This window comes from Scyliorhinus canicula, chromosome 16, assembly GCF_902713615.1.
Source record: "Scyliorhinus canicula chromosome 16, sScyCan1.1, whole genome shotgun sequence".
NCBI classification, from domain to species: Eukaryota; Metazoa; Chordata; class Chondrichthyes; order Carcharhiniformes; family Scyliorhinidae; genus Scyliorhinus; species Scyliorhinus canicula.
Window position 1 is genome coordinate 29367066 of NC_052161.1, and position 26001 is coordinate 29393066.

General features: G+C 40.7%; 1 protein-coding gene across 3 annotated transcripts in view; it reads right to left on the reverse strand.

Annotated features, from left to right (window-relative positions):
- Positions 1-26001, reverse strand: part of tial1 (TIA1 cytotoxic granule-associated RNA binding protein-like 1) — a 45736-nt gene that overhangs the window by 10400 nt on the left and 9335 nt on the right. Inside the window, exons 3-7 of one of the 3 annotated variants that reach the window (XM_038773143.1) lie at positions 18205-18325; positions 17807-17956; positions 14721-14775; positions 10013-10100; positions 5152-5227 (exon numbers count right to left, since the gene is read on the reverse strand). In XM_038773143.1, the coding sequence (XP_038629071.1) occupies positions 5152-5227; positions 10013-10100; positions 14721-14775; positions 17807-17833 (246 nt within the window). In that variant the 5' untranslated portion in view covers positions 17834-17956; positions 18205-18325. Of the gene's footprint in view, positions 1-5151; positions 5228-5682; positions 6059-10012; positions 10101-14720; positions 14776-17806; positions 17957-18204; positions 18326-26001 lie in introns of those variants that run through there. The other 2 variants (XM_038773142.1, XM_038773144.1) reach the window with 2 other exon arrangements.

Here is a 26001-nt window from a genome sequence, read left to right on the forward strand (position 1 = left end):
GGGCTACATGCCTGCACTTGTTCCTATATTTACATACAACATACTCAAGTCAACAAATTCTAGGCTACCTCAAGATAATCATTTCAAAATAAATTCAAGAAATAAAAACTGACAGGGGTGGCACGGCGGCGCAGTGGTTAGCACAGCCCTGGGTCACTGTCCGTGTGGAGTTTGTACGTTCTCCCAGTGTCTGTGGGTCTCACCCCCACAACCCAAAAAGATGTGCAGGGTGGGTGGATTGCCACGCAAAATTGCCCCTTAATTGTAAAATAAATAAATTAGGTACTTTACATTTTAAAAAAAGAACTAAGAATTGAATTGAAATTAAGAGATCATAACCAGATCAGAAATGTTTAGTTAGGGCTGTACATGGCAGTGGTTAGCACTGCAATCTACAGTGCTGAGGACCCGGGTTCGAATCCCCGCCCTGGGTCACTGTCCGTGGGAGTTTGCACATTCTCCCCGTGTCTACGTGGGTTTCACCCCACAACCCAAAGATGTGCAGGGTAGAGAGATTGGCCACGCTAAATTGCCTCTCAAATTGGAAAAAAAATCATTGGGTACTCTAAATTTTAAAATGTTTAGTTTCAGAATTTCCAGATTATCTGGAATCCTATTTACATGTTTGCCCAAGAACTAAATCTTAAGTTTTGTCGAATTCAAACCCAATAAATTTGTAGTTCTGTGAAATTAACTTTTCAGTACAAGTTAATATTTATGGAATAGATCAAGCTTGTATCGTTTTCAAAATATCCAATTATTGATTTGCCTAAAAGGCAAGCATATTACTTTTCACTGAACCAAATGAGCACATTATATGGTTCGTAAAGCAATAGTCAAAACATTTATTTTCTATTTTAAGTTATAGCAGTGATGTAGGATGGGTTGAGAAGAGAACTCTATGACAGTACACTACCCACTATCAATCGGAGGCCAGATTTTAACCAGTAGTTTTTAAACCAGTCCTGGGCCAGGATGATGTGTTGATAACACGCATGAGAATCTGCCAATACTATTCTGCAACCTGTCACAGGTTGTACCATAATTCTTCAAATGAGCGTGCCGTAAATTTTTCTTCCCTCCATTCTTTTCAAGATGCAGCCAACCTACCTATCCATCCAATTCCCTCAGCTGCGATCTAGTTCAGTGACACAGCTGCAAACAAAAATCTGATCATAACAGTAATTTTCTTAGTGAGGTCAGTGAAAGGCAATTCACAAAATGGCAGTCAGCATCATCCAAGCCAATGAAATCTCAATTTACAGGTGCACTTCATAAAGTGTATTGGGTAAAGATAACAAATCATACATAATGAACATTCATAAAATTCAAAGTTGTTACTCATTTATTTCAATGCAATAAAGGGTCTTATATCATTTGAGAAGCATTGTGCAAACCATCCTTCGGTCTGTCATCCTCAGAGAATGCACAGCCTATTAAAAATTCTGAAGTTGGAGCTGGATTCAAATTATAAAATTTTAGTACATAAACAGAACATAAATATAATTGGCTTCAATCACATTCTCCACCTCAATGTATTGGCTCATCCGTCAACATTGTAAATAAATAGTTATGGAGGGAATAGCTTCCTGGAGTCCCAAACGTGCGTTATTACTTTTATCGACAGCTTCCTTTTACTTCTACAAGGAGATGAGACACCCAAAGAAAGCATGTGCTTTTTTAATCCATTATATCCAAATTGCTGAAACTGTAATTTCATATGTTAAAGAAATTTTCAAATTTCCCAAGTGAATAAATGATCCAGTTAGTGTGGCAGAGGGCATTACAGATTTACTCTGTAAATACAAGCTGGAGAAGACAAATCTTTTCATTAAGAGCTTCCATCTTACCAAGGAGGCTTCAGGCCAATCCACATCCAACAATCTACTCTGAAACATTAGCTCACATTTTGACAGCTGTGACAATCCACAACATTCTTAGAGTCAATTCATTCTATTTCCCATTAACAGATCTTCAAAAATGTTTTCCCAGGATCTGGATCAACACCTTTGCCAAAAATGAATCAGTTCTTCCTTGGGCCATTGCCTGTGTACCAGGTCTCATTGAAATTGTCCATTGGTTTGAGATTTGTTTTCAAACAGATGAACAAAACAGGCAAAAACATTACCCGACTTAAGTGGCAGAGACAGGTAAAAACATACAAATCACTGGGGCCAGGCTGTTAGGGTTAGTGGTTAAGAGTGGTCTGTTCGGAGCATTTAGGAAATGGGAAGGTGCAGAAAAGTTTCATTAGGATGTTTCAGAGAATATAGAGGCATAATATAAGGAATCATATGGGTTTTTTTAGAAGTGTGTCTTTGATGGAAATTTTTCCATTATTAGTTCAAAATGGAATTCAGAAACAAAAAAATCATGAATTTTAAACTGCATTTGAAAATGTGGAAAGGGTAAAAATGTATTTTACAAGTTGTTGGTGCAGAGACAATTTTGACTCATGGAATATTTGATTCCATCTATGCTACGAACTCCCATGTTTGTTCCAAGGATAAGGATTCATGAAGGAACCTATTGGCCAGGGAGGCAATGTACTAGACCCAACTCAGTTGTCACAATTTGAACAGGGAAATACGATACACTCAGGCAGGATACAAAGAAACATGACTGAGAAATATAGAAAGTAGGAGCAGTGAGAGACCATTCAGCCCTTTTAAGCTTGCTCTGCATTCAATATCATGGCTGATCCTGTACCTTAATGCCATACTCCTGCATTCTCCCATTACCCCTCAACACCTTTAGCATCTAGAAATCTATTTCCTTTTTAATATGTTCAGTAGTTTTGCCTCCATTGCCTGTAGTAGGGAATGCCACAGGGTCCCACCCCTAGTGAAATTTCTCCTCATCTTAAGTCCCAAATGCCCTACCCCATATCCTGAGACTCCTTGTTCTAGTCCGCCTCGAGCCCTGCATCCAGTCTGTCCATCTCCCTCAGAACGTTGTATATGTTTTAATTATATCTCCTCTCATTCTTCTAAATTCCAGTGAATACAAGCCCAGTCGACCCATTTTTTCCCTGTACAACAACCCAGTCATCTGATGAAACTTTGCTGCACTTCCTCTGTGGCAAGTTTACCCTTTCTTCGATAAGGAGACCAAAACTGCACACATTACTCCAGATATGGTCTCACCAACGTCCTATACAGCTACACTAAGGCATCCTTGCTCCTGCATTTAATTCCTCTTGGAACAAAGGCCAACATACCATTTGTCTTCCTAACTGCTTGCTACACCTGAATGCTTGCTCTGTGACTGGTGTACTCGGCCACCCATGTCCCTTTGTATGTCAACATTTTCCATTTGGTTTCTCCATCCAAAATGGATGTCACATTTGTTCACATTATACAACATTTGCCACATGTTTGCTTATTCACTCACACCGTGAAACTTCTCAACATCTTCCTCACCACTCCCAATCCCACTAAGCTTTGTGTCATCAGCAAACTTGGAAACATAACTTTTGGTTTCCCCACACAAATCATTGATGTATTTTGTGAATAGCTGGGACCCAAGCATGGGTCTCTGCAGAACCCCACTAGTCACCGCCCGGCACTTCGAAGACAACTTTTATTCCTCCTGTTTCCTGTCTGCTAGCTAATTCTCAACTCATGCCATATATAACCCCCCAAACACACACTCTTAATTTTGCAGAGCAACTTCATGTGGAACCAAAAGTGTTTGGAACATCCAAATGCTATTCTCTATTAGTTACGTCCTCAAAAAAAAACACAAATCAGGAAGTGGGTGGTGGGGGAGGGGGTCGGCACAGGTGCATATGGAGGCAGCTTCTTGTAAGGGTACCTTGTAATGGCGCCATGGATAGGTGATGTGTTCATAGAAGGGAGCTTTCAGAGTGTGAGGGTGCTGGAGAAAAAGTTTGGGCTGGCGAGGGGCAACAAATTCAGATACTTGCAGGTGCAGGACTTCCTTCGTAAACAGGTGGCAACCTTCCCGCTCCTACTGCTGAGGGGGATTCAGGACCGAGTAATTTCCAGAGGGTGTGGTGGTGGGAGTGTGTGTGTGTTTCGGACATCTATAAGGAGCTTATGGGGTCAGAGGAGACGCAGACCGAGGAGCTGAAGCGTAAGTGGGAGGAGGAGCCGGGAGTAGAGTCAACGCATCTACAACATATGCCATGCTCAGCCTGATACAATTTAAGGTTGTGCACTGGGCACACATCACAGTGGGACGGATGAGCAGATTCTTTGGGGTGGAGGACAGGTGCACAAAATGTGTGGGAGGACCAACGAACCATGTCCATATGTTTTGGACATGTCCAAAGCTTCGGGGATTTTGGCAGGGATTTGCGGACGTCATGTCCAAGGTTTTAAAAACAAGGGTGGTGCTGGGTCCAGAGGTTGCGATTTTCGGGGTGACGGAAGATCCGGGAATCCAGGAGGAGAAAGAGGCAGATGTTCTGGCTTTTGCTTCCCTGGTAGCCCGGAGACAGATACCATTGGCATGGAGGGACCCAAAGCCCCCAAAGTCGGAGACCTAGCTATCGGACATGGCTGGCTTTATCTGTATGGAGAAAATTAAGTTCACCGTGAGAGATTCACTGTTAGGGTTCACCCAGAGGTGGCAACCCATTCGTCGGCTTCCTTGCAGAAAATTAATAGTCAGCCGGGGGGGTGGGGGGAGTAGTTTAGGTTAGAGTAGGGGGGTAATAAGGGCGAGACCTGTATGAAAGGTAAACAGCTTTTGCACTATGTTTATGGTTTCATGTATCTTGTCGATTGTTGTTTCTGTACCAAAGAATACCTCAATAAAATGTTTATTAAAAACAAATAGCCAGATTTTGACACAGCTTATCAAGGGAGGTTTACAGGGCAAACATATTAGATGTCCAATAAATATATGAAGTATCTGAAAGAAATACATTACTGGATACAATGGCTCGGACACAAGAAACGGATCAATTGCTTATCCAGCTGCATATTCCTTGACTTAGAAACATTGCTTATCCAGCTTCATATTCCTTGACTTAGAAACATAAGTACGACGGTACTCTGCATGTCACAGATATTCAGGTATTAACTGCATATTGTGCCTTCAACATATCAGACAAGCATTAAAAATGTAGTAATGTTAATGGTTGAACTGTTAACCTATGCATTATATTTCAGAAGAACCTACCAGTTTACTGTAGAAAGATACAAATCCATAGCCTTTAGATTTCCCTGTTGCCAAGTCTTTTACAACACGAGCATCCCTGTGTAAACAGATACAACTGAATAAATAAAAATGTAACATACCCCTGAACAAAATAAAAAAAGGAACCACACACACTGTATTGTCAGCACAAGTCAACTTCGAAAAATATGGGATTTTTATAATCCCACCGTAATAACTAATTGCTCTATCCTTTGTTACAGCTTAACCTTTAGTGTAGCAGTAAATAGCAAACATGCAAACTGTAGTATCCTGAACGCTGTTTCGCTAATTATACTGAGCTGGAAACCATGAACTCAACAGATTTTTAAACACTACCCTCACTAACACTAAAAACTGAGAAATAGTCTGTAGTACAAAATACAATTCCAATTCTCCTTAACCATGCATTTCTATACAGAGCCTTTAATAATGTGTGTTCTACCTAGCCACACAAATATTTGAAATATAAAAATTCAGAAAAGAGAAAAAAAATAGGAATTAAAAAAGGCATACATCGCCTGTTAACTGATTTCTTTATTTTTCTTGGTATGGTCAATTCTCTACCCTCTTTTTGGACTGTGGGCAGCTGTAAATTTTGAAAAATTGAGACTTTCAGAAATTTAGAAAATGAATATGAAACTAAAACAATACTAAGCACACCAGTACGAACAACAGTTACATAGGATTTGTAAGCACGTCAATAGGATTGGGAATACGAAATTCGCACTATATAGAGCACATTAAAATGTTAACAATCAAGTCTAATAAATTTATAAAAAAGAGAATAAATAGAAATGAGAAAAAAAACTACAACTGAGTTAATGAACTTCCAGTGTGCACAGTTCCTTGCAGTTAGCCATGGGGATCCTGTCCATTCTTAACAGCAATTCTGTAAAATAACCAGAATGCTATTACTTTTAATTATGACTCAAACTACAAAAAGCTGCACATTTCTCCATTATTTTCTGTAGCCTGTGTACAAGCAGTCTTACAAGTGCTCTGTTGAAATTTACACTAATTTACTATTTAGATAATTGAAGTAGATGAGAAGTACGAAAGCAGCATTACATACTAGACCAGTCATTACAACACAGGTAGTTGACAGTATATAAAATGTTACTCAATGAGTAGGTTTAAGTGCAAACAAGCAGAAGTGTTAATTTATGTATTTAAATCAATTTTAAAAGTAGCATGTACTGAACCTTGCAATTTTAATTAATAATGGTGTCAAGAAACAAGCACTGACATTGATGCAATAGCCCTTGCATGCATTTTTGAACACAAAAAAAATCCAAAATCTGCCAGCAACACCTACTGGTGGAAAACTGAAACTGCACATTATTCTATACTGCCCAGTTATTAACAAATGCCTGCATATTTATATATTGGCCCATAATTTTGTGGGAAGATGGCAAGTTCTCAACGCATGCCAGCATTCAATTAAAAACAGTAATTTGTTGCGAGAAAGGTAAACCATTAGTTGTGAATTGTCATAAACTGTTGGGGCAATCTGCACTCCATTGGCCTCACAAAATACAGGACCTCAGTCAACCTCCCCACAGGTCAGCAAATTTTGGAATTGCGCGATTAAAATGAATAGTTTGCTGCACAAAAGGTAAGGCTGTTATTTCATGGCACAATGGGGTGACTTATGATCCTAGCATCCCAACCAATCTCAGAAACATATAAAGCCCTGCAAGTTCTTTTTTAAAAAAAACTTTCATCTTATTGTTCCTTCAATTTCATTCTGCAAACTTGACACAAGAATTCCCTTCTGCTATGCCAAGTTTCTTTCTCAGTCCTTAAATTTTATTGGTTAAGAAGGTGGATTCAAAGTTCAGTCATTCACCAAGGCTCCCGGTGCCTAATTATCAGCTTGCACATCCAGAAATTTGCAGCGCAAAAACATGGGTGATGAATAAAAAAAGTAAATAAAGTCACTGCACTTGTCACAGGATGCTCACTCTAGCTCATTTTGGGCAATTGTTTTGGTTGTAGCAAATTAACGGCAAACTACTGCAGCATCCACTTAACCAGGTGCATATGCATGGCAGACTATCCCAATAGTAGGAAATATTTATACATGTTTAAAACACACTGGTATGGTAACTTGAAGTCAGCCAGAATCCATTTAAAGATTTTTTTTAAAAAAGGAATTGTAATTGATGGGTATGATTACACTGCTTAAAGAACTACCCATTCATCATGGTACCTAGACATCATAACACAAGAGTTTAGCTCCACAACCCATTTTTACTGAGTGGTCTGCTCCAGTGGCAAGTTGCCATCACCCAGGTATGCTAGTCTAGAACCGAAACTGCTGACAGGTTTCTTTGATTTGAGCAATTCTTTTTGCATGCCCGTGCTTTAGATTGAATTGCGCTGGTTGAGTTTCATCCATAGCCAGAACCCCATCCCCTCCCAACCAGATACATCCAATGCACCATATTCCTCCTAATACTCTTCATTCAATTCCATTCAAGCATAGTACTAACATAGAACGTCAGTGCAACCATACTCTGTTCAATTCTGTGGATGTTTTGGTACAATGCTCTATGCAAAAAGCAAAGTGAAAACAACTTAATTCCCAGCTTCTGATTTGGCTTCATAAAATACACTATTGATGTACACGTAAAGAAATTCAAATTTATGAACCGAGTTGTGCAAGTCAAGACAAGTCAACCTGGGAGTGTGTCCTCAATCACCCACAGGGTCACAATACGAATAGTCAACACAAGAAACAAAACTACATAATTCCTGTAACACAAGTAACCAATCCACTATGAAATTTTGCTTCTTCTTCAGTCATTATTTAGTCACCTACTCAAAGCGTTGGTCTAAAAATTAATCTCTTTACAGATCCATAATATTCGATGACAGTGGCCAAGCAACTCATTGGATAATAATCTGTTACAGCAGACAAGGTACAAAGTATGTGAAAATAAAACAAAGATATAAAACAGCAACAATCCACTTAAATTTCTCAATTATCAGATAACAGAAGAATTCTATCAGCTTATTAAAAAAATTATTAAAATATTAATCTGATCGCAATCTAGTTGGCCCTGAATATTTTGCCTTGTTTCAGTTATATGCACTAACTGATACCATATCTGGAGCACATGTGATAGAGGCTGTATTTGCTATTGACGAGGTGAAAGTTCACGTTCTGCAGATATGCAACCAAAATATAATCAAAACTATGCTCAGCAATATCCAGTTTCTGAAATAGTTATGAGAACAGCCAACTTCACAAATGAAAAGTGACTACAGCCAGCCAAGAGTTTTATTAAACAAATCACGTTGTAAAATTTACATCATTGCATAACAGCTGCAATTCCAGCTCTAAAAGGTGCAAAATCATATTTTGAACTTGTAAACTGATGGGGTACTTGGAAACCGAAACCCAAGTGCAAACGGAAATTACTTTTAAAAACCAAGATACAAAAAAATTTGATACTGACTGAGTCCCTCTACAGATTCTAAATTTTATAACGAGTATATACATTGTGTATTAAAACATCACAGAATTTCCAACTGAACTAGATCACAAACTGTAATATCAAGGGGTAATGTTGATTTGCTGCAAGACAAACTGTTGTACATGCATCCAGTCAGTAATTAGACATTTATATATGTAAATAAAATCAATTTCTGCTATAATTAATATTTTTTATTAGGTTCACGAAATTCCTACACCAAAACAACATTTGCACAAGGCCAAAATACAAGAACAGCACTTTAGGGAGAAAGATACCAGGACAACAAACTCCTCAATATAACAGAAACTGAATCACATCTCCATATACTGAATTTACAGCACAAAAGCTACTTCCAAAACTTTGGCAGTTACATAATTAACTAATTCATGGAAGATCTTCGATGATTTGGACAATAGGATGGAATTACAACAAACTATTTTATATCTATTGCATGGTTGACATCAATTCAGACCTAGCTCTGACATCTGTCAAACACAAACTTAAGAATGAATTGAGTGGTATGCATCCTCCGATACAAGTAAATAAAGCACAACAAATGGGAATTTTCTCTTTGGGAGAGTTCTGGATAAAACAACTCCAGCTCAAACTTAGAACCACCAAACCCAGGAAAGTGACAAAAATCTGATATATTACATGCCCTTTTAAAAGGACAATTGAAAAGGATTATACTGACAATACAGGGATCACAGATCAGGCCACTAACATCTTGACCTACGATGCTGATCCAAGACTTCTATTCATTAGCACTAAATCGGTTCCAGCAAATATTAAAAGTAACAAATCATAAACTGCTACTAGCCTTTCTCCTAATTTTGTTTTCATCAATTCATGAAAATAACACTAGATATTTGTCCAAATATTAGTAAGAAATTAAATACGAAATTAGGCCATAGTTAAGATAATAATCCAATAAATATCTTGCCTGGAGGCATACATCACTTGGGAGAGCAAGATAGCTTTATCTTAATACAATTGTCCAATAAGTTAATGTTGTGACCAAAATTTGCTGTTCATTTCCAAGACCGATAATTCTTTCTTCTTTTAGCTCAAAAAAGTTTGAAGCTAAATTACAAGATATAGACCAGTCTCCCAACAGGTCCTGCAAGACAGATTGGTTTCCTTTGGATCTTATTCTAAATAAGCTGCTTTTGAGTAAAAAGGCTTCACCAAGTAACTGGGGGAAAAGCTACTACTTGTCGCATGACATCCTCTTCCCGGTCACTTGACAGAACTGAGAATTTCAGTTTCAATGTGGAGTTGATTTTTTTAAATAAAAAAGGTGCTGATGAAAGAAAAAGCTGAATGAACGCTTGAACTTTAAAGAACTAGAAAATACTTACGATATTCTACCAAAGGGTGCGAATGCAGATTTTAGATCCTCAGTGGTTATCTCAGGGCTTAAGTCACCAACAAACACATGAAAATGATCTGAGAAGACAATAGCAATTAATGGTTACCTTCAATTAAACGTAGTATCAATCCTACACCATTTTCCCCCTGTAATCTCATACCATAAACAGAAAATATATCGAGTTGATTTTGCACAAGTATTCGGTACAAGTTTGTACCTGCCTCTATTTGAGGCTTAGATGCGTGGGAGGGGCAGTACAGTGGTTTGCATGGCTGCCTCAGAGCACAGAGGACTTGGGTCACTGTCAGTGTGCAGTTTGCACATTCTCCCAGTGTCTCACTCCCACAGCCCAAAAAGATGTGCAGGGTAGGTGAATTGGCCACACTAAATTGCCCCTTAATGGGAAAAAAAAATTATTGTTTTTTGTTTTTAAGATTTACACGCGGGGAGGGGCAAAAGAAAAAAGTGTTGGATTTTCTCAGCCCAAATGGTGAAACAAAAAATGTATGCAATATCCAATTAACAAAGTGTTACAGTAATGCACTGCTTATTGGGACCACTTGAAAAGAAACAGAATGAGTTTACCAACTGTACTTTGCACTACTAAGCTCATCATGAGGATAACTATCAGAGTGTGATACTTGGATTTCAAGAGTAATTTGTTGAAGGTTTACATACAAAACATTTAAGCAAATTTGATACCAAAGCTCAGAATTAAAAAATGATTTTGCAACAGTTACCAATTGAAAAGAATTTGCACGGTGTTGAATTCTCACAAATCTTGCAATTGATTTTTTTTTTTTTTTTTTGCAATACTTGCGTCACAAATTGTGTACTCATGGAGAACAAAATCAGTAGCAAGATAGATCCGACATACGGACCAAAAACAAAGTAACAGCACATAATTTTATGAAAAGTTTTAACGGAACAGAAATGCACAGAAAATGGTCATTTAGCGGTGGGGGGATGGGACTAAGTAATCAGGGACAGTCACAAATACAATGTAAAAGAAGCAGTTTGATCCCTTCAAAAAAGTGGAATAAGTGTCATGGTGAGAAGAATTTTGGATATTGGGATAGGCACACACGAATGATATGCATGTCTCTCCAGGAGGCAATGTTGTCTTCTACTTCTAGAATTGGATAGGAGTTGTTTGTGATGGGCAGTAGGGCAATGGTTGATTAATGGAGATCTACGAAGAGTCTTGCTTCATTACCTCTCAGTTTTCAAAGTGTTTACACACAATACTCAGGAGATTGTATGGGAAATATGCCTGTGCAAAGAACTGATTTGATTGTCAAATGGCCTTCCAACAGTCTGTTTTATGTCCAAAAATGTATGTTCATAAATTGCTTGCTACATCTGTGCACGATATTTACATAAAATTCAATGCAACGCTAATTTCATCAAGCCTTCGGTATCAAGTCCAAAATAATACCGAGGATGGCATGATAGGGCAAGATTCTTTCGCCCTTGGGATTGGAGTTTGAATTTAACCCAGATGAATGAGTTTAACAATCTTCTGTCTACTCAGTATAAATGCCCTACACAAATAAATTTTAGACAATTTCAACCCAATTCCTGGCATGCAAGGGCCCATTGCACCAAACTGATGTAGCAATGGAAATGGAAAATATTAATGTTACAGGTACTCTGAAAATGGATCGGGGCCTCAATATTTCAACTGAGAAGGAAATGCCTGAAATTGAAAACACCTTCCAATGCAGAACTTTCTCTTTTAAGACCATAAAACATCGGAGCACAATTAGGCCATTCGGCCCATTGAGTCTGCTCCGTCATTTAATCATGTCTGATATGTTTTGCATTCCCATTCTCCTGCCTTCTCTCCATAACCCGGTGGAAGATATAGGGGGGGACATTAGAGGTCAGTTCTTTACCCAGAGAGTAGTGGGGGCATGGGATGCACTGCCTGTGGAAGTAGTTGAGTCGGAAACATTAGGGACCTTCAAGCAACTATTGGATAGGTACGTGGATTACGGTAGAATGATGGGGTGTAGATTAATTTGTTCTTGATCTAGGACAAAAGTTCGGCACAACATCGTGGGCCGAAGGGCCTGTCAGTGCTGTATTTTCTATGTTTAACCCCTGATCCCCTTATTAATCAAGAACCATCTCTCTGTTTTAAAGACACTCAGGTAGCACTGTTCCACAGATTCACCACCCTCTGGCTGAAGAAATTCCTCCTCACTCTAGTTTGAAAGGATCGTCCCTTCAGTCTGAGGCTGTGGCCTCGGGTTCTCATTTTTCCTACTAATGGAAACAGCCTCTCCATGCCAATATATCTAGGCCTCTCAGTATCCTGTATGTTTCAAGAAGATTTCCCCCCTCATCCTTCGAAACTCCAGCGAGTACAGACCCAGTGCCCTCAACCACTCCTCATATGACAAGCTCTTCATTCCAGGGATCATTTTTGTGATCCTTCTCTGGATCCTTTCCAAGGCCAGAACATCCTTCTTTGGATACAGGGCCCAAAACTGCTCACGACACTCCAAATGGGGTCTGATAGCCTTATATAGCCACAGAAGTACATCCCTGCTCTTGTATTCTAGCCCTCCTCAACATGAATGGTAACATTGCATTGGCCTTCCCAACTGCCGACTGAACCTGTACGTAACCTTAAGAGAATATTGAACCAGGAACCCCAAGTCCCGTTTGTGCTGATTTCCAGAGCCTTTTCCCATTTAGAAAATAGCTGTGCCTCCATTCTTCTTACTAAAGTGCATAACCTCACACTTTTCCACATTGTATTCCATCTGCCACTTCACTCCCCACTCTCCCAGCTTGTCCAAGTCCTTCTGTAGCCCCCTGCCTCCTCAATACTACCTGCCCCATTGCATATCTTTGTATCATCTGCAAATTTAGCAACAGTGGCCTCAGTTCCTTTTCCAGTATATTGTGAAAGGTTGTGGTTCCAACACCGACCTGAGGCACACCACTAGTCACTGGCTGCCACCCAGAAATGATCCCTTTATCCCCACTCTCTGCCTTCTGCCAGTCAGCCAATCCTATGCATGCCAGTATCCTCAACACAATGGGCTCTTATCTTATTTAACTGGCCCCTATATGGCACCTTATCAAAGACCTGGAAATCTAAATAGATCACATCCACTCATTCTCCATTGTCCAACTTCCCTGTTTACATCCTCAGAGGAATTCTAACAGATTTGTCAGACATGACCTCCCCTTGACATAGCCATGCTGACTCAGTCCTATTTTATCATAGAATTCATAGAATTTATCATAGAATTTACAGTGCAGGAGGCCATTCGGCCCATCGAGTCTGCACCGGCTCTTGGAAAGAGCACCCTACACAAGGTCAACACCCTATCCCCATAACCCAGTAACCCCACCCAACACTAAGGGCAATTCTGGACACCAAGGGCAATTTATCATGGCCAATCCACCTAACCTGCACATCTTTGGACTATGGGCGGAAACCAGAGCACCCAGAGGAAACCCACACACACACGGGGAGGATGTGCAGACTCCGCACAGAGTGATCCAAGCCGGAATCGAACCTGGGACCCTGGAGCTGTGAAGCAATTGTGCTATCCACAATGCTACCGTGCTGCACTTCCAGGTACTCTTCAATCTCATCTTTAATAATGGACTCCAACATCTTACCAGTGACACCGGCTTATAATTTCATGTCTTCTGCCTCCCTCCCTTAAATAGGGGTGTTACTTTAGCCATTCTCCAGTCCTCTTGGATCCTCCCTGCCTCTGGTGATTCCTGAAAGATCACCGTCAATGCCGCCACAATCTCCTCAACTATCTCCGTTAGAACCCTGAGGTGTAGTCCATCCGGTCCAGGCGATTGATCCACCTTCAGACGTTTGTTTCCCCAGAACCTTCTTCTTAGTGATGGCCACTACATTCACCTCTGCCCCCTGAAGTTCTGGCGTCCCACTGGTGTCTTCCACAGTGAAGACTGATGCAAAGTAACTATTCAGTTCCTCAGCCATTTCTTGGTTTCCTATCACTACTTCTCCAGCCTCATTTCCAGTGGTCCAATGCCTATTGCCTCTCTCAGACCTTTAATATATTGAAAAAAACTTTTGCTTATTACTTCACCTTCTCCCCATTTTTGCCACACACACAAATATATATCACTATCTTAAATTAACCACGTTAATTTGTAACTAAATGTCAAGCTTTCAGGAAACAAACAACTCCAACAAAAGAAATAATGAACAGGAAGTAGTGTATCAATTCAAATGTTACATTGGCATCAATAACTTATCCAACTTATAAAAGACCAGCTGTCTGTACACTTGCATCTTCCCTTTCTTCAGTCCCAGAAAGATACCAAAAACCAGGGGGGGTATTAGAAATGGCAAAGAAAAATATGTTGCCCTGTCAGTTGAATATACAAACTTGTGGATAATTTACAAGGCATTACTTTGTTTAACATCTACCCAACTTAAATTCCAGAACTCGAAGTTTCAGCCCTGTGCCAAGTACAAATTGTTTTCTCTCAACTTAAGCAGAGGCTTTTAGTTTAAATGGCAAAGACTTGGATGCAAAATAATGCACCATAATCCTTCAAAGAAATTTTATTGCCTAAGTTACATTCAGTGGAGTCCAAGGGCTGAAATCTTTACGAGCAAAGGTACAGATGGATATCAAAATCAGTTCTTAACATACCGGGAAGGTTATCAAAAAGTATGCACTTACTGGTTGTATCTTTCTTCTGGCTACTTGGTGTTGTTGCCCAGTTTACTTTGACTTCCTAAAAAGTAATTTAAAAAAGTGAAGCACTTATTAAAAATAAATTCAAAATTGCTTATTCTTTCTTAAGCATCAAGTTACAAGAATTTCAAAATTTTAACAGTACACTGCATTATATTTTATTTTATTTGGGGGCACAAATTTGTGAAGGATAGGTCGAGTGGATTGATTTTTTTTTTTTAAAGTGGTTGTTGAAGTAGTGGACGGGGACAATCTACTGATGTTCTGTATGGACTTTGAAAAAGGTAAACAAGGTTCCACAAAAAACTGAAGGCAAATTATTTTACTGTTAGGGGGAATAATGGGTGGGTACTCCAACTTGCATGATGTGACTAACGGTGTCTCACAAGGTTGTGTTGTGACTTCAACCAGTTACCGTATTTGCTCAAGGGATAATGGAATAGAAAGCCACATATAAAAATTTGCCAATGACGAAAAAAGGTGACAGTGGAAGCAGTGCAGTTGGAAGCATACTGATACAAAAGATTTTGATAAGAGTAAGTGACGGGGTAAAGTTATGGCAAATGGATTTCAATACAGGAAAGTGAGGTCATCCACTTTAGACCTTAAGGATACCACAGGGTACTTTGCAAAATACTGAAAAGCTAGGAACACTGGAGTTCCAAAGAGACAGAGGAGGGAGTACAGGTACAGAAAATAAATTAACAGTGCATAATTCCTAATGGAACGTTAGCCTTTATATTAAGAGGACGGGAGCACCACTGGTTGGAAGTCAGGCTTCATAGGGCAGCACGGTAGCATAGTGGTTAGCATAGTTACTTCAAAGCTCTAGGGTCCCAGGTTCGATTCCCAGCTGGGATCAGTGTCTGACCGGACGGTCTGCACGTTCTCCCAGTGTCTGCGTGGGTTTCCTCCAGGTGCTCCAGTTTCCTCCCGCAGTGCAAAGATGTGCAGGTTAGGTGGATTGGCCGCGCTAAATTGCCCTTAGGCTAGGTGGGTTACGGGGATAGAAGGGGGCTTGGTTAGGGTGCTCTTTCCAAGGGCCTATGCAGAGACGATGGGCCGAATGGCCTCCTTCTGCACTGTAAATTCTATGATTCTATGATTTGCACAAAGCAGTGTGAAACCACACCTTGATTAACAAGAGCAATCTGGGTGCCAAGCTTGGAAAGGATACAATGGTCTTCGAGTGTAGCAGATAACCAGGATAATTCCTAATTTTACAGTAAGGAGGCAAGATTACACAAACTAGTGTTGCATTCCTAGAATTTAGGCATTTAAGGGGTCACCCCTTATAAATTAAGGGGAAATGATAGGTTGGATAGAAAAAACATTTCTACTGTTTGTGCAGCCGTGGATAAGAGAAAATCTAAATATTAAAAGTCAGACCTTTCAAGAGTGAAATTAGGAAACCCTTTTGCACGCAAAAGGTGCTACAAGTTTAGAATGCCGTTCCATCAATGGCTATTGATGCTAGATCAATTTTAAAATCAGGAATTTAGATTTTTTTTGTTACCCAAAAGATAAGGGATTAGGGAACAAAAGCAGGTTTGCAGAGTTAAATCACAAGTCTGCCGAAATTCATTTAATACCATGTGCTTGACGTGTTAAACAGAACTGTGTTTCAAAACAAAAATCACTATCTACATTTTACGCATTTTTGTAGCTAAGCAGGTGCACTGTGAGAGATCTCCATTTTAATAGAATTTACATTTCAGAGATAGGATAGTCAACCTAACAGGTCTGTGTCTGTATTTGAACTCCATACAAGACTTGACCACCCATCACCTGTGGCCACCCTGATCCCACGTCCCTCCATGCACTTCTCAATGTTCTCTAATTCAACCAGTCTGTGGTTGCAAGTTCCACATACATTGCAATTTAAAAAAATATATTTTTCAAAATTAAACTAAGAATACACTTTGCATGCCTACTTGTGACAATAAAGATTAAATGAAAGATTAAACATTATTATTAATGGTTCCTTTTGGACAATGTTCCTCCACATTCATCCTTACCAATCCTTTCATTACTATGAAGGCTTTGCAGCTTGTAAGACCTCAAATCACAAATAGTTATATCCTCCAAATCCTGACATTTTCTCAAGTGCTTCAATATCACTTTTGTAGTATGGAGAACAGAACTGAACTATGTATTCCATCCCTCGAAATATATCCCAGAACGTACTGCATGTGGAGTCACTAGTTGACCATGTTTTGGTTAGAACTTTCTCATCCATTACCAAATGTTCAACTTAATTTTTCCTCCATGCTTATATCATACAGATAAATGATGATTCCTTTCATTTGTATCAACAATGCTCCCAAACTAAATAATACACCATGTGGTAGACTCACAGGTTAGAGAAACAAGTGATATTACAAATAATTCAAATAACAACAGCTGGGTTTCAGAATAATTCAAGAACACAGCTCTACAATTAAGACCATTATTCCAAGAAATCCTTTCTTTCAAGCATCAGTGTTCTATTAAGAGTAGTCTCTAAAGGGGCAGCACGGTGGCACAGCGTTAGCACTGCTGCATACGGCACCGAGGACCCGAGTTTGATCCCGGGTCACTGTCTGTGTGGAGTTTGCATTCTCCCTGTGGCTGCGTGGGTTTCACCCCCACGACCCAAAGATTTACAGGTTACGTAGATTGGCCACATTAAATTGTCCCTCAATTGGTAAAATAATAATTGGGTACTCTGAATTTATTTTTAAAAAGAATAGTAGAAAGAGCACTTCAGTTACTCAGACAGAGTTTATTATAAAATTTGGTATAGGCAGCCAAGAACCATTAAGATATATTGGATTATTTGAAGAAAATTTTATGCATCAAATGGTACATTACATGGAGTACATTTCATTTTCTGAGCGGGCTAAAGCAGTGGGTTAAAATTTTGCTAGACATTTCAATAAAGTTTCATTTCAAACCTACAAAAGGAAGCCAATGTATTTTATTTCTCCACCTAACCGAGGAATCAGACACGGGCACTCTTCAAAGTATCACATCTTACATTTATCCAGCTGAATGTTCTCCTCACTCACCCTTTAGATACGATAGCTTACCTTACCCATTATTTTACGGCCATTCATTGCAGCCAATGCAGCTGCTGCATCCCTATGCTCGTAGAATTCCACAAAGCAATACGGATCATTGCTGGAATGCTGCAAAACAGAAAATCCAACAGAAGAGTTCACCCTTCTGCTTGCGGTTTGCTGAGAAGAAAAATTCATGAAAACTTAGTACAAAGAAACCAAATGAAATACTTACATATCTACATTATAGCCTTTTACTTTTATAGCCAATCTGTCCACAAACACAAACAATTTAAAAGGAAATTACTGAACATTTAATATTTCTGAACATTTTTTATGTAAATCAGGGCTTCCCGGCTTTTAAATACATTTAAGAAAACAGTATTTTTACTAGTTGAACCCTAAAATCATTAGTAAAAATTGCTAACCTGTTGGCTAACTTCCAGAGCCAATGTTTTGTGCGGCAAAGAATAGCAAATATTGTGAGGGTTTAACTTTTGCAGAGATCTGCTGCAATTGCTGTGACACTGATCTTTCCCCGTCTGCAATCTGTAATCAGGAATGGAGCTGAAAGTATGTCTCCAGTGAAGGGGGTTATTTTTATCTGGGAAGGTATGTATGCCACATGAGCATCTGTTTTGTTTTTAAAAACGTAAAATTTGATTTACAGGTAAATGGTAAATAGAATATCAAACACGTAGGTGAAGCCGCTCAAGAGTCCATCAAATGTTATGTAAATAACACTTGTTCACAAACTTGAATAGGAAGCAATTCTACTAGAATGACCATTAAAATAACTTGATTAACCCCAAGCTCTGACATGAACTTGCAACGTGTCCACTTCAAGGGATATTTACATAAAAATGTAACAAACTTCATGAAAAGTAATATATACTTCAAACGGTGCTATTTATGAAGTCACTGTTGCAAGTAACATCCTAATTCAAAATGTCACCGTAATCTTCAGAGGGCTAAAATGAACAATGTGATAAGATACATTACCCAACATTGCACCAAGTGTGCCCTTAATTTGGTGTTCAGTTGGTAACTGGAAATCACCATGCTCTCAAATTGAAATGCATGCACAAACCCAGGTCTCAAAAATAATCAACTCCCAATGGTTAAAGCCAAACTCTCAGCAAATGCAGTAGTGTAAACATCTTTAAAATGTGAAGACTCAACCATAATTATAGGTTTTGAACCTGCTTTTGAAAGCTCATATATTAGATTTGAGCTAATATACTTTAGATCATGTTTACAAAAACCACCTGAATAACGTTCAAGCGCCACAAAAAATTAAGTTTGCAACAAATGTAATTTTAACCTCAACACAAATGGACCACAAGGTTGGTGCAGCAATGCAGTGTTAAAATAAAATCACCTTAGCATTGGGGTAGCAATACAGCATAATGTGGGAACGAAAAGGTTATTTTCATGGTATCTAATAAGTGACAAAGTCAAATTACGCTGAAAATTTGCATGGAAATTACATTCGATTGTGTGACGGAAAACTCCAAATGTGATGTTCATCCAGAATACAATTTTCTATTGCATAAAGTAAAACAGGTCATAATAGAATTATTATATAAAATTCCTTGCAAAACATTGAACATTGAAGATTTATTTTTAAAAATTGGGACCAAATGCAACGATTAATAAATGGCTCCAAAACAAACAGGAAAATAGTCTAGAATATTCTATGAAACTGAACTTTGGGTAGATGCAGGGCAGAACTAAAATCTTCAATGGCAACTCTCTCCAAAACTCAATATACTGTCTCTGCACTTTGGATGCCCATGCCATTTTGAGTACTAGATTTAATGTAACTTAAAAGATAAGAAAATTAATTGGCACAACATAACACTACACCCAGTACAACAACTAGTGGCAGGCTGTTGCAGTGTTTTAAGTGGTATCTGTTCCCTGCAAATGTGGGTAATAAATTATTTGCTATGGCAAATCATTTACTCCAATACAGGTTTCACCTGGTGAATTTTATTCTTCATGCAATTGCCTGGACAACATGGCTCAGATGATTGTGTTCTTCATAAAGGGAGCATCATAAATCTACTGTTTCTTTAATAAGAGCGAGAAACAGCACGGAAAGGGGCAGACCTGGCGAGTTAAAACCAGGGAGGAAGAGCAAATTCAGAGCGAGAAACCGCATGGAGAGGGGCAGACCTGGCGAGTTGCAACAGTGGGGAAGGGAGCTGCGAGGGACAAACTCACCATCAACAGAGTGGGGAAGTGACATCACAGAAAACCCCCAAGTTCATTGGCTGGCAAGTAACTAATTTCAATTGATTGAAGGTAAAGAGAGAGAAATATTTTATAGAATAAAAAACTAAAATAGTGGAAATTTAAAAAATAATTTAAATAAAATAGTGATGCAGGACCAGGCAATGTGTATATGCAGGATGTGGGAGCTGGTGAACCCCATTGTGGGTCCTAGTGATCACATCTGCAGCAAGAGTTGGTTGCTCAAGGAACTCTTTGGACACTGCAACACATCAGGGAGGGGGAAAGAGTTAAGACGCTGTCTTTCAAACGACAGTGAGAAATTATACAAGTCACTGGAGATCAAGACACAGAATCAGTGCGGGCAGAAATAACAATAGAAATAAGTTCCTGGTGGGAGCAATCTATAGGTCCCCAAACACAGTGGGAGGGAACAGTATAAACCAGAAAATACTGGGAGCTTCCAAGAAAGATATGGCAATAATCATGGGTGATTTTAACCTGCCTATAGACAGAATTAATCAAATTGGCACGGGTAGCCTCATGGGCGAGCTCATTAAATGAATTAGAGATTGTTTTGTGCAGCAATATGTTGTGGAACCAACCAGGAATCAGGCTACTCTGGATTTGGTATTGTGTAATGAGGAGGGATTAATCACCTCATAGTTAAGGATTCTCTAGGGAAGAGTGATCATAGCATGCTAGAATTTCAAATTCAGACTGTTTGAGAAACTGGAATCTCACACTAGCATTCTGGAGTTAAACAAAGATAATCACAAACGCATGACAACAGCTTTGGCCCTCGTGGATGGGCAGGAAGACAGTTGATGAACAGTGACAGATTTTTACGGAGATATTCAATTCCTGCCAACTAAAATATATTCCAGAGAGGGAGAAAGATTGTAAGAGGGAGAAAAAATACCCAAAGCCAAACATGGAATTAAAGATAACAAAGACAAAAATTACAGCATATCACATTGCAAAGGGTCAGTGCCAGGTTGGAAGATTGGGAAAGATCAACAAAGGGTTATTGAAAAATAAAAAAGAGGGACCCGATTAAAGAATCAATTGATTGGCTAGAGAGCAGACTGGACGCCCAGGACCGGGCGATTCAGAAGGTGGAAAAGGCGCTGCTTGAACAAGAGGAGCATCAAAAAGCAGTGAAGCTGAAGGTGGGGATGCTTCAGGAACAGCAGAACAGGCTCCTGGAGAAGTTGGAGGACCTCAAGAACTGGTCCCGCCGGCAGAACTTAAGAATTGTCGGGCTCCCAGAGGGCCGAGGGAGCAGGCGCTGAGGCATACGTGGCAGGTATGTTCGAAAAGCTGCTGGGGGAGGGGGCATTCCCCCAACCGTTGGAGGTGGACAGGGCGTACCGGGCGCTTGCTAGGAAGCCTAACCCCCCCCCCCCCGAGGGCAATGATGGCGAGATTCCATCGGTTCCTGGACAAGGAATGCATTCTTCGGTGAGCCAAGTACACGCGGAGTTGCAAGTGGGAAAACAGCATCCTGCGTGTGTACCAGGACCTGAGCGTGGAGGTGGCGAGGAAGAGGGTAGGCTTTAACCAAGTCAAGGCTATTTTCTTTAAGGTGGTGAAGTTCGGTTTGTTGTATCCGGCACGTCTTTGGGTCACGCACGAGGGCTAACATCAATTGCCCGATGAGCGCTGGATTTTGCGAGAAGAAAATGACTGGTGGGAGTCTGAGAACTCTCTGGCTGAGACACAACTTGTTGGCCTACATCGGGCCCTGCTTTTTGTGGGTTTTTTTCCTTTTCTCCCTCTTGGTTTTTGGTGGGTTTTGTTTTCCTGTTTTTAAATTGGTTATGCTTTCTCTTATTGTTCGATTTATGGAAAAGGCGGGGGGGCGGTTCAATTTTTCATTTTTGGATTCTTTTTCTCAGTAGATGTTGGCAATGTTCCTTTTGTGGATTATTTTTTCCTGTGTTTTTTTTAAATTTTTTTAAATAAATTTAGATTAGCCAATTATTTTTCCAATTAAGGGGCAATTTAGTGTGACCAATCCACCTACTCTGCACATTTTTGGGTTGTGGGGGCGAAACCCACGCAGACACGGGGAGAATGTGCAAACTCCACACGGACAGTGAACCAGAGCCGGGATCGAACCTGGGACCTCAGCGCCGTGAGGCAGCTGTGCGAACCACTAGGCCACCGTGCTGCCCTTCCTGTGTTTTTATTAACATGCACTTGTGTGGGATGGAGACGTGCCTGTTTGAGTTTCTGTGGGTGGTTTTTGGGAATTTGTTTGTATGGGCGGGAGAGGGGAGCGAGGGAACAATAGGTGGGCGACTTCATGGCGCTGGTGGCGGGAACCACCAAGCTAGCTGCACTTTGCCCCCCATATAGGCTGAACACCTGGAATGTCCAGGGGCCAAATGGACCAGTAAAGAGGGTACGTGTGTTTGCGCACCTGAGGGGACTGAAGGCGGATGTGGTAATGCTGCAGGAGACGCATCTTAAAGTAGTGGACAAGGTCAGGTTGAGGAAAGGCTGGATTAGTCAGGTTTTCCACTCGGGGCTGGATACAAAGACTAGAGGGGTTGCGATTCTGATTAACAAGAGTGGCATTTGAAGTGGGAAGAATAGTCTCGGGTGTGGGAGGTCGATATATCATGGTTAGTGGCAAGCTGCAGGGGATGACGGTAGCGCTGGCCAATATATATATGTCCCAAATTGGGATGACGGGAATTTTATAAAGAGGGTGCTAGGGAAGATTCCGGACCTGGACTCGCATAAATCGATTATGGGAGAGGATTTTAATACGGTTATTGATCCAGGCCTGGACTGATCATGCTCGAGAACGGGCAAGGTGTCAGCAATGGCAAAGGAGGTGAAAGGGTTCATGGAGCAGATGGGTGGGTGGGGGGGGGATGGATCCATGGAGATTTAGGCAGGCGAGGGCGAAGGAATTTGTTTTGTTTTTTACTCCCACGTACATAAGGTGTATCCCAGTATCGATTTCTTTGTCTTGGGTGAGCAAGACCTTTCGGGACTTTTATAGCAGGGGCCGGAGGGGATGGGCTGACTTTCCCGAAGGTGGACGGGGAGCTGGTAGAAGGGCTCAGGGCCCCGATCGAGCTGGAGGAGATAGTGGAGAGTCTGAAGGCCATGCAGTCGGGTAAGGCCCCAGAACCGGACGGTACCCAGCCGAGTTTTATAAAAAGTTCTCCGGAATATTGGTGCCGGTGCTGATGAAGGTCTTTAACGAGGCTAAAGAAAGATGGGCTCTGCCCCAGACAATGTCACAGGCCATGATCTCGCTCATTTTGAAAAGGGACAAGGACCCGGAGCTGTGTGGGTCTTACCATATAGAACATAACAGCACAGTACAGGCCCTTCAGCCCACGATGTTACACCGTCCTGTGAAACCCTTCTCAAGTCCCTCTACACTATTCCCTTATCGTCCATATGCCTATCCAATGACCATTTGAATGCGTTTAGTGTTGGCGAGTCCACTACTGTTGCAGGCAGGGCATTCCACGCCCTTACTACTCGCTGAGTAAAGAACCTACCTCTGACATCTGTCCTATATCTATCTCCCCTCAATTTAAAGCTATGTCCCCTCGTGCTGGACATCACCATCAGAGGAAAAAGGCTCTCGATGTCCACCCTATCTAATCCTCTGATCATCTTGTATGCCTCAATTAAGTCTCCTCTTAACCTTCTTCTCTCTAACGAAAACAGCCTCAAGTCCTTCAGCCTTTCCTCATATGATCTTCCCTCAATACTAGGCAACGTTCTTGTAAATGTCCTCTGTACCCTTTCCAATGCTTCCACATCCTTCCTATAATGTGGCGACCAGAACTGCACACAATACTCCAAATGCAGCTGCACCAGAGTTTTGTACAACTGCAACATGACCTCATGGCTCCGAAACTCAATTTCTCTACCAATAAAAGCTAACACACCGTACGCCTTCTTAACAACCCTCTCAACCTGGGTGGCAACTTTCAGGGATCTATGGACATGGACACCGAGATCCCTCTGCTCATCCACACTACCAAGAATTTTACCATTAGCCAAATATTCCGCATTTCTGTTATTCTTTCCAAAGTGAATCACCTCACACTTCTCCACATTAAACTCCATTTGCCACCTCTCAGCCCAGCTCTGCAGCTTATCTATGTCCCTCTGTAACCTGCAACATCCTTCCGCACTGTCTACAACTCCACCGACTTTAGTGTCGTCTGCAAATTTACTCACCCATCCTTCTGCGCCCTCCTCTAGGTCATTTATAAAAATGACAAACAGCAACGGCCCCAGAACAGATCCTTGTGGTACGCCACTCGTAACTGAACTCCATTCTGAACATTTCCCATCAACTGCCACTCTGTCTTCTTTCAACTAGCCAATTTCTGATCCACATCTCTAAATCACCCTCAATCCCCAGCCTCCGTATTTTCTGCAATAGCCGACCGTGGGGAACCTTATCAAACGCTTTACTGAAATCCATATACACCACATCAACTGCTTTACCCTCATCCACCTGTTTGGTCACCTTCTCAAAGAACTCAATGAGGTTTGTGAGGCACGACCTACCCTTCACAAAACCATGTTGACTATCTCTAATCAAATTATTCCTTTGCAGATGATTATACATCCTATCTCTTATAAACCTTTCCAAGATTTTTCCCACAACAGAAGTATGGCTCACTGGTCTATAGTTACCGGGGTTATCTCTACTCCCCTTCTTGAACAAGGGGACAACATTTGCTATCCTACAGTCTTCTGGCACTATTCCTACAGACAAAGATGACTTAAAGATCAAAGCCAAAGGCTCAGCAATCTCCTCCCTAGCTTCCCAGAGAATCCTAGGATAAATCCCATCCGGCCCAGGGGACTTATCTATTTTCACATTTTCCAGAATAGCTAACACTTCCTCCTTATGAACCTCAAGCCCTTCTAGTCTAGTAGCCTGTATCTCAGTATTCTCCTCGACAACTTTGTCTTTTTCCTGTGTGAATACTGACGAAAAATACTCATTTAGCACCTCTACGCACAACTTCCCACTACTGTCCTTGACTGGCCCTACTCTTAACCTAGTCATTCTTTTATTCCTGACATACCTATAGAAAGCTTTAGGGTTATCCTTGATCCTACCTGACAAAGACTTCTCATGTCCTCGTTTGGCTCTTCTTAGCTCTCTCTTTAGAGCCTTCCTAGCTAACTTGTAACTCTCAAGCGACCCAATTGAACCATCACGTCACTTAAGCCTCCGTCTTCCTCTTGACAAGTGATTCAACTGCTTTAGTAACCCATGGTTCCCTCACTCGACCACTTCCTCCCTGCTTAACAGGTACATACTTATAGAGGACACGCAGTAGCTGTTCCTTGAACATGCTCCACATTTCCATTGTGTCCATCCCCTGCAGTTTTCCTCGCCAGGCGATGCATCCCAAGTCTTGCCTTATCGCATCATAATTGCCTTTCCCCCAGCAATAACTCTTGCCCTGCGGTTTATACCTATCCCTTTCCATCGCTAAAGTAAACCTAATCGAATTGTGGTCACTATCACCAAAATGCTCACCTACCTCCAAATCTAACACCTGTCCTGGTTCATTACCCAGTACTGAATCCAATACGGCCTCGCCTCTTGGTGGCCTATCTACATTATGCATCAGGAAACCCTCCTGCACACATTGGACAAAAACAGATCCATCTAAAGTACTCGAACTATAGTGTTTCCAGTCAATATTTGGAAAGTTAAAGTCCCCCATAACAACTACCCTGTTATTTTCGCTCCTATCCAGAATCATCTTTGCAATCCTTTCCTCTACATCTCTGGAACTTTTCAGAGGCCTATAGAAAAGCCCCAACAGGGTGACCTCTCCTTTCCTGTTTCTTAACTCAGCCCATACTACCTCAGTATTCGAGTCCTCATCAAATGTCCTCTCAGCCACCGTAATACTGTCCTTGACTAACAATGCCACCCCTCCCCCTCTCTTACCACCTTCCTTGAACTTACTGAA